The sequence below is a fragment of the Scomber japonicus genome, chromosome 10, assembly GCF_027409825.1.
Source record: "Scomber japonicus isolate fScoJap1 chromosome 10, fScoJap1.pri, whole genome shotgun sequence".
Taxonomy (NCBI): domain Eukaryota; kingdom Metazoa; phylum Chordata; class Actinopteri; order Scombriformes; family Scombridae; genus Scomber; species Scomber japonicus.
Window position 1 is genome coordinate 7,026,580 of NC_070587.1, and position 10,518 is coordinate 7,037,097.

The following is a 10,518-nucleotide window of genomic DNA, read 5'->3' on the forward strand; positions in this document are numbered from 1 at the left end:
ACACAAAACTTAAGATGGATTCATGGTGAGAAGTTTACAGAACTTTCAGAACATCAATGAACATTTCTTGAATTAATTTGAACTCTTAACTCTTTTTATTCTTGTCACCTAGATGAGGAAAATCTTACTGGGCATTGCTCTTATTGGCCAGTGCTAAATGTAATTCATTTAATTCAGACCTGATAGAAAAATATGGTTGTAGGCTGTTGTTTGGCATGAAAGGAAATTCCTCACATGGCGTGCTTTTAACAAAGACCTGAAAATAACCTGACATGTGATAGGTGATGACAAACCATCTTTTATCTTATCCTATTTCAAACAAAACAGTGATTTCCACATGGAATGACATATACAGTTTAACTTCATGTATGTGAACAGTGCTGTAAAACCTGTTTTGTTTCCCCTGAGTGGGTGTCTATGCCTCTTTAAAAGTGTCCCGTCACTGTCAAAGCTACTCAGGTTCACTTGAGGAAAGGACAGTCAGGTTGGAGAAAGGTAAATAACAGACTAACATTTTCTATTTCTATTTGATTAAAAAAATACTGATTTTTCATAGTAAATTTAGTGAAACATTAAATGTGTATTCGCTCTTCTGCATTTCAGTAACAATAATTATGAATGTCTTCTCATGTTTTTTTTTTTAATAAATCTATTTGGAAGTTTGGAAGTTTGGTGTGGGCAGACTGACGATGAAAGGATACATTTTCCTTGTGTTGAACTTGGCAACAGCCTTCTCCAACCCTGTCAACCCTGTGAGAGTTTATTTATTACTGTACTTTCTGTAGAATTATGTATTGATGCTTGATGCCTAACCCTAACCCTAACAGTAGTTTTAAAGGACAAGGAAAATCTAAATGTCTTTATCAAAATTCTGTTTGAATCAACAGTTTAATTACAAAATAAGTATTCATAATTCATTTGAAGACTTCAAGACATAATGTTGTGTTTGAGACTAACATGATTACATATACTGATGTTATCAAATGTGATTTTTTACAGCATGGACCAGGGATAGTGGGTAAGTCATATAGTTTGTTATTATTCATTTGACTTCATAATTTAACTTAATATCATCATCACTTGAGTGTACTGTGATTTAAAAAGAAGCATCTTGTGTGTTTTTGTAGAAATTGGACAGGAAAAGGATATCACGGAAGCAAACAAGGGTAAGGTTAAATATCCTCTTATTTGACATTCAAAGTTCATTCTTGACATTTGAAACAGCAAAAAAATCTCACCACAGCTCCATCAATAAGTGTCAAACGACCTCATGGTGGTGAATCTTTTATCAACCTTGTATTTCATAAAACATCTTTGTTGTGACTTTGTAAGAACATTAACTGCCTTGTCTACTACTAATTGATTTCTTTGTTTTGTTTTGTAATGACTTTTTATGCTTTATTTTAGATTTGTTACATGATGATATTCTTAAGGTGAGTTTAACATTTTTAGGTAAATTATTCAAATGTTAACTAAGTCCGTATGGACGAATTTTTGGTCCAGTTCTCATGATAACATTTCATATAAATCCACAGCCGAAGTCAATACAGAGGAGTTCCATTATTAATACGAACATATTATGGCCATCCCCGGTTCCATATGTTTTGACCAACGGCCTTGGTAAATATTATTTTGCCTGCATAATAACCAGAATACAACTATTAGTGGGAGTCTTTACACTCTTTAGTGAATACATAATGTGTTTGTCATGCTTGCTCATGGGGGAATGTTGGGTTTTTGTAAAAGAGTACAATCTAGACCTGCTCTATGTGAAAAGTGCCCAGAAATAACCTTTGTTGTGATTTGGTGCTCTATTGATAAAACTGAACTAAAGTTATACAGAAAGCAGTACAGTTCAATAAGAATCAGTCAGCTGGAACATGGAAATGTAAAAATTGTCACCCTATCCTTGAAATCAACTGTGCAAAACAAACACCCCAACCTCCACTTGAGCATCCAGGACGGAGCCTTAGCATAATATACACAAGAATACCTCATTTATCAATTGCATTTGTCTAACATCTCTTTTTTTCTCTAAAACACAATTCACATAAACAATGGAAGAGATGAATGCCAAAGGAGTCGTCCTAAGAGCCTTTGAACAGTTCAGGCTGAAGACATGCATTGACTTCAAACCAAGGGCTTCTGAGCGCTATTACATTTCTGTCGAAAAACAGGGCGGGTATGTATTTTGTCTTGTCTACACCATACTATATACTATGAGTGTGTGTATATATATACATATATATATATAAATAAATACATCATTTCAAAAATATATTTCTTTAAATCTTTTCAATTCAAAAGCATTTTGGTCCAGTCAGTGCTAAAATGAATGTATACATTTATTCAGGATCTGACCTTCATCAATTAATAAATGTTTGAATGTGACATTTATGAGTGCCTTTCCCATTATAGATGCTACTCATATATTGGGCGAGTACTACTAAAAGGACAGGTCCTCTCCATTGGCAGTTACTGTGATGAGATTTCCACTGTTGAGCATGAGTTTCTCCATGCTCTCGGCTTCTACCATGAACAGTCCAGATATGACAGAGATGATCACGTCACGATTGTAACTGAGAACATAATATCAGGTTAATACTTTTTAAATAATATTCCTGTTATTTTGTACGTATTATGTCGAGGTGTATGAAGGACCTGGAATGAATGGTACATTAATAAATGAATCCAAAAATAAAGACACAAGCATTATCATCAACTCATGGTTTAAATAAAATAAATAAAATCAGTAGTATTTGTTCATTAATAAATGAATCAAATTATGTTTTTTAAAATCTATATTGTTGCTCTCGATATTTTTCAATACAGTACATTGTAACTGATGGTTTCTCTAATGTGTGCCTAGGAAACGAGAATAATTTTGAAAAAGTTAGCAAAGAAGAAAGCAGCACCAACGGAGTCCCATATGACTACATGTCAGTGATGCACTATGGCCCAAATGCTTTCAGTAATGGCAATGGGTCTACAATTGTCACCAAAGACCCCAAATACCAGGATGTGATTGGTCAGAGAATGGAAATGAGTCCCAGCGATGTTCTGGAGCTGAACCGCCTCTACAAATGCAGTAAGTGCTGGGAGTTTAAGGGGATTGAACACAGTTTTATGACTTTGGATTGTTTGTTTCAAATGACTAAAATCAATGTGAACATAATGAGCCATCGTCCACAGAAAAGCAATTGTTGCCATATCACAGTCACCCTTTTCAACTACAGTAAAAAGTGGTAAATAAGTTGCACTGTTGTATAAGACAGTCTAGTCGCAGTCTATTTTAGGGGGTCTCATGGGGTAAAATATCGTTTCTATTTTAGACTGATTTATTTGAATGCACCAGTCGCTATTCTTTATAAACACAAAGTATTCCAAAACTTTTTCAATCTACTTTTATTTGAAACACTGACCAATATATTAGCTCAAACCAGGTTCGGTTTAGACCAAGAGTTTTAATTAAACCTTTTAAAAGAAGATTGTAACTTTACACATTAGTGTGTAATTGTATACTCATTCGAGTCCCAAAACCTCATTAGTGCTGTTGCTGTGCACAAATATTGCACCCAAACCACTGTAAGGCTCACCAAGCACACTGTCCTCTAACTCTCTGTCAGTCCTAGAGTCAAACAAAGCATCATCCGCTCTTCAATCCAGTGGAAAAACAAAAAAAATTAACAAATGTGAGGCTTCAGATCTCTGCTCCCTGCCAGTGTGTAATTGAAGTTGGCCATCAGTTTGGTCTGTAAATACTGACGCATCACAGCAACTACTGTCCTGAAATACTTCTGATCAACACACTGAATGTCCCCCGGCCTGTGTTCTGTTTTTTTTTATTTCTCTGCACAATATACATCAATAATAGGTCATCAATATCTGTTTTCATTAGATGCCGACAGAGATGGAATGTTGATACCGTTGTGTACAGTATGTTATAGTTCAGTGGATCCAAGTGTGGATGCTCACACCGTTATCATAGTTGTATAGTTGTTATAGTTATCACTCTTAGTGTGGACGGCCCTTTACAGACCTATAGCCATCCAGATCCAACCTTTCTCTGCATTTTACTGGTGTATAGGACACACCAGTGAAAAAGACACACCCCACTTAAAAGCCATATCAAAGGTGTGTCTTATTTACCCGTTTTTAAGGTAATTTTCACTTAGAGGAGAGCCAGTGTGTTTCCACCACATATTCTTCAATCCTGTGCTTTCCATTCACCTCTTCAGACTCCACCATTGCTTTTAAGATGTACTGCGGCTTCTCTGATGGGAACATGTGTGAAATGACTCACTGTTCTCGAAGTGGCATTGACTGGAGAATGGAAAAAAAGGCTGCTGGTGGTCCTAGCTCTGACCACACCAGTGGCAGCGAACCTGGTAAGATTTCAAAATGGCTCAGAGTTTTTTCAAGTCTGTCTAAACACAATACTGACATGTCAATATGTACATTGAAATAGGTTAGGTTGCTGTTGCAATTCCTACTCTCCACACTGGGCCTGATGCTATCCTCTCTGAATGTGACTACACTGTAAGAAAGGTGGAAGTTCACAGCCCTCATTCTGTATAAAAATGCATCCCAAACTTCAGCCGAAGATTGAGGCTGTGAATTTTGTCCCTTGTTTCTTAGAGGGAAGGAACAATAAAAGCAACCATAGATGATTTCCACATACATATAGGGACGTCAGTAGTTCATTAAGACAGACTTCAAAAATCCCAAACCTATTCTTTAAACCATTTCATTTGTTTAGTGCAAAGTGTTTAATGAAACAAAGATTGCAGACCCAGCTGGAGATCTGTCTTTATCCCTCAGGTTTTAGCTGTCAGCAATGATATAAAGATATAAAGACCCCTAAAAAAAATAAGAAAATGATTGAAACAAAAGCTGTATTTTCATGTTAAGATAGAATTTTACTGAAATATATGAAATATTTTAAACTTAACATTTTAGTGGGACCAATGGCTTTAAGAAAAGTCTTAATATAGATTTTGCTGATATAACATTGATTGAATTGTACAGTATGTATAATAATATGTACAGTATATGAAGGACTGCTATAGCACATTCATTTTGGATAACATTCTAGGTCAAGGTGCAGGTTACTTCATGCATGCTAGCACAGCATCAGGTGCGGAGGGAGACTCAGCCCGGCTGGAGACCAAGAGGATGAGAATCAACAGGGAGTGTCACACCCAGTGTCTCCAGTTCTACTACTTCCACAGCGGAAGCAAGTCAGATGTACTTAACATCTGGATCAGAGAGTTTCAAGATGAAAAGGACACTAAAGGAAACCTCCGCCTCATGGGACAGATCACTGGTAATGTCTGCTTGCATGACTATCTGGTATCTTACATTTTAAATTGCATCTAACAAGCTGATAAATGGTTTACAGTTAAGCTATATCTAATAGTGCACCCACAAATATTTCAGTAGTGTCATATAATCATCACAAAATCCTCCCTCCAGGTCCACCAACATCCCATTGGCAGCTCCAACATGTTTCCCTGAATGCCACCAAACATTTCCAGGTGGAGTTTGAGGTTCAAAAAGGAGCAGGAAGCTCGGGAGGCGGCTTCTCAATCGATGACATCAATCTGTCTGAGATCGAATGTCCACACGTCACTTTACAGATTAATGATTTCGAGAATCATTTGAGCACTAGTCGTTATGGAACCTCTATATACAGCCCACGGCAATACTCCAGAGGGGGCTATGCTTACCGGGTAGGGATAACGCTATACAAGACATTTGTTGGCGTGTTTGTGCAAATGTTGTCCGGTAAAAATGATGATGAGCTGAAGTGGCCCTGCCCAGAGAGGCAAGTGACCTTCCAAATGCTAGATCAAAACCCAAACATCCAGCTGCAGATGTCAAAGCAGAGAAGTATCACCAGTGACCCAAACCTCACCGACAATGATGGTAAGATTGTACCAAATGATGATATCCCTCAAAAATTTCACCAACTCTTGAATGAAAACAATTCAGTCACCAATTCAGTTTTTGACTTTTAATGTTCTATATGCTTGCTGTAAACAGGAAAGTATGTTTGGGATGACCCGCGTAAGAATGGAAACCCATTTGTAAATGAGAATAATGAGACAGTCTTTGGAAACAGCATGATTGGCCGAAGCTATTTTGCAACTTCGGAACTAATTCAATCCAGAGACTTCGTCAAGGGAGGGAGTGCCATTTTTGTCTTCGACTTCCAAGGCAAGCCAACAAAAATTATTTTCACTGCTAAATTTGATAGTGTAACTGTTCTGGTTGGAATTCTACAACACATATAGGCTTGTTTGAAACCATTGAATCACTTTATACCTGTGTGGAAGCTGTTATCTATAACTGCAGCCTTTATTTTCTAGATCTCACTCCTGTCATCAATGGAAATACTCTACCATGTCCTGAAGTGGGACCAGTGAAGATTACACATCCTCCCAAAGGGCAAGATAACGGCCCATGCAATTCACGGTAGGACATTCTTATATCAATCTGAAAAAAAAACCCCAAAAAACTCTTATTTATATCAAAACCCAATGAAAGACGTGGAACTTACCAATGAAATTTGGCCTCTATTCCTTTCAAATGATACCTTTAATAGGACCATAACCACAGCTCCTCCACCTCCTGCGACAACAGATAACATCAGGTATTCAGATTCACTCTCTCTCACAGTTAACAGATTGATACACTTTGATTTGTTAGCTCTAATGAACTTCTTTTGATGCTGACTGAGTGATAACTGAGACTGCTAATGCTAGCTTCAACAGTATATGTGGAATTTAACAATGAAATATGACTGATATTCCTTTCAAATGATGTCTCTAACAGGACCACAACCACTGTTCTCCCACTTCCTACGACAACAGATGACAAAAGGTATTCAGATTCACTCTTTCTCACTGTTGACACTTTGGTACACTTTGATTTGTACTGTAAGCTCTAAAATTAGCTTGTTTTGATGCTGACTGATGACTGAGACTGCTAATGTTAGCTTCAACAGTCTACACGTGGTCAGACACTAACAGAGGCACTGACATATAAGGTTACAAGGCAAAGCAAAGTATTAACTATCTATCTCCCCAAATAAATCAAGACTATTTAGTCAGGTGTTACTGAACCTTTTTCAAAGCACTGTATCAGTCAAAGATCCTCTGTATAATTTTATTTAATTCATTCATTTCTTCTTGTTGCAGCATTTTTGGCTTCTCTCCTGCAATGGTGTCCTCCCCCGTCCTCATCCTCTTGTCAGCTCTGATGCTTCTGACACGCTGATAATTCAGCCAGAAAAATTCAGACCTGTCAATGTGCAGTAGATGCTGAATCTTAAGCGCAACGGCATATGATAGTCAAAGAAATACCTGCAATATATTATGGTGGTGGGAGCATGTTTTGGATCGCATTTTGATCTATACTTGAAAATATGCTCACTATTTTGTGGGATTTCATGAAATATGTTATTTTTTTAAACAAATAAATGGTTTACACAGTTTTTGTATCAACTGTAAGGGGTCTGAAATAATTAAAAAAAATTAAACAGCTAACAAATACTCAAATGATAATGAGTATATTCAATGCATCTTTAAATATTGTAACCCTGTTAAAATGCTATAACAGATATTTTAATCAGTTGATTATGGTTGCACTTAAAATATCAGTGTATGAAAAGAGAGCCACCCATTTCTGTGTTTGACCTAACGGTACAGACATAACTTTATAAGACAGTATCTTTGTGCCAAGTGACTTATTGGGAACCAATCCAAAGGGCTGAGCCCCAGTGTATTTGCATGGGTCTTTTTCAGATGATTCATATGTAATATGTTGAAAATAAAAAACAATGCTTAATAACAAACACTGTGTGGTTTCCTGCTTTGCACAAAGGCCTTGTAGATATATAAAATCCACTCCTTTCTGATAACATACAACAGATACTCTCACATTAGAAGACAATACTTCATATTATGCTTGTGCAATTAATATTCATCGTTTGATTTATCTTTCAAAGGTCACATTTTAGAAGATGTCTACTTTCAGAAAACATCTAAATGCCTCTTGAAAAAAGCCATCACTGCAATGAACAAAACTGCTTCCCTTCTCATTGTCTGTCTCTGCAGTTTCATCTTGGGGTCATTCGCTCATTCAGACCATGAGTGAAGGATGATCATTTCATTCACACCTCCTTGTGTCTCCTGCTATGCCCTGCTCTGTGTGCTCCTCAAAACTCTGTAAAAGTAATGTCATTTGTAAAGTGTATCCATGACATCCTGTTATCAAATAATCAATTATTTTCATTCAACTTTTGTTTGTAGTTGTTGCTACTGGTAGTCCTCAGTTAGGCCATGTTAATTTTTTAGTAGTTCATAGTTCATTTCAGTTGTGCAACACAATGTTATGACAGTGTGTGACAATTTAGAAAATGGAAATGATCTCAATGAGAGCCAAATGTAAAGTGAAACACACATCCACTGCTGTGAGCGGTCGCATAAACCCCAAGTTAGAATAGGTCTGCCTTGTGGATTTCATCAAGCACAACACAAGAAGCATTTTTGTACAGGCTGTGAAGAAATCTGAATGATACCAATATAATAGTCAACTGGGTTGTTATTTCAGTCGGTATCAGCACTGGTTGAGGCGGCAGTTGCATTTTGAAGGATCACAACTCCCAATGTTAAAAAACACACTAAATACACTAGATCACTCAGATGCCCAAATAGTTTCTACCCTCCAGGGGATGAATGAAAAGTCTCCCATAATACCTTTGTAGGTGTTGTATTTCTGTTCATTATCATTGAATATTAGTTAAAAGTTTAAATTCATGATTTATGTATATTTCATGATTCATATTAAGGATTAAAAATACAGTTAAAATGTACATTTAAGTTAAGGTAAAAATATTATTTCATTTATGTTATAGCACTTTAAGACCACAAGGTGGCATTTGTGTTACATGAGAGGTCAAAGTTTAGACAAGAGAAGAAGAAGTAGTTTTGGACCAGAAAAAGAAAGAAGTTTAGACTAATGACAAGTGAGACGAGAAAGATGTAACGTTTACTGCCGTTTGTTAGTAAAAAACTAAAACTACAACAACAATGTCCTGCCTCATCTTTTAAGGAAGCTGCAGTTAATTCCCCACAGTAGGTCCTAATGTAACAATAGGTCACAGCAGTAAAACAGAATATTTTACATAGCATTGAAAATTATTATTATACCTTTCAAATTATGCTTTGCCTCTCACAGGACAACAACCACCAAATGCCTACCTCCTAAAACAACTGATGACAAAAGGTTTTCAGATCTACTTGCATTTTTTAAACTTGAAAGTCTTCATTTGTCACCGTTGGTTACAGACTCATTATGGTAACACACCCCTAAATTACAGGATGTTTAACATGAACTTTGCTGTGCTAAAACAGTGTTTAGTGAAATGTATGAGATAGAACCAAACATACCTTTACAGTACTGACACGTGGACAAATAACGCCCCCCACTCACCCACTTTTTGTACCTGCTTCATATTGTTTAGGTTTGCAGGGGGCTGGAGAATCTGGGTATATCTTGGACAGGCCACAATCTATCAAAGGGATAAATTACAAGCATTAATTAACATTTAATTACTGAATAATTTGTTCACTGAGGAAATCTCAAATATCTGAACACATTTACCGTGAAAGCCTAACATGGACAGTAAAGGTAAAGGTCAGTATCCAGAAGACCAATGCACCCACTAGTAATAATAATTATAACCTCATTTATACATAGTGCTTTTAAAAACAAATCACAAATGTATAACAAATACATAAAATCTAGAAATAGCAGCTCAGACTGGAATGAAAATTAGAACAATAATGAAATAAGATTAAAATACTACAGTAACAAATGACATTTAAACATAATTCACTAAAAACACAAATACAATTTCAGAGAGTGTAATTCTAAGATGCATTTAGAATATTCAAGGGCAAAAGGCACAGCAATGTATAATTTGCAGCAGCTATCACTAACTTTAGGTTACCCAGATGAATGTCTTCCAAGAAACTATGACAGTCTTTATAGCTAGGAGTGATGGGGATATTTTTCAAAGCACCATGAGATTTGTGTAGTGTCATTCATTGCTTTCTCCCTGCTGCATTGTTTTTGGCTTCTGTCCTCCTGCTATGGTGTCTTCTCCTGTTCTCACCCTCCTAGCAGCTCTGATGTGTGTCCCATTCACATCACAGCTGTATACGTTGACAGAATAAGAAAACTGCAACTGGCTGAATAGCAGACCCTTTTTCATACGAGACATTTTGACTTGTCAGAGAAGGAAAAGCATATGAAATAAAAAACAGTAATGATGGCTGAATGCTCACTCCTTGCATGGCTTGCTGGCACAAGTAAGGGAGTGGAACCCTCATTAATGTCATTACTCACATCTGTGTTTTTCCTCCTTTTACCTTTTAACCTTTGTTTTGTTGTTTCTCTGGTTATATAAGTGGCTAATAAAATGGCCAGATTGCAGCAGATATATTGGTT

The 10,518-nt window shown here is 36.5% G+C and overlaps 1 protein-coding gene across 1 annotated transcript; it reads left to right on the forward strand.

The window, feature by feature from the left end:
- Positions 1–689: 689 nt before the first annotated feature.
- LOC128366239 (meprin A subunit beta-like) lies at positions 690–6,481 on the forward strand. Its single transcript, XM_053326924.1, has 10 exons — positions 690–752; positions 1,536–1,620; positions 2,065–2,182; positions 2,419–2,597; positions 2,870–3,088; positions 4,239–4,388; positions 5,096–5,326; positions 5,476–5,928; positions 6,046–6,219; positions 6,372–6,481. Exons 1-10 carry the CDS (start codon positions 690–692, stop codon positions 6,479–6,481), a joined length of 1,782 nt encoding a protein of 593 aa, XP_053182899.1.
- Positions 6,482–10,518: the final 4,037 nt, after the last annotated feature.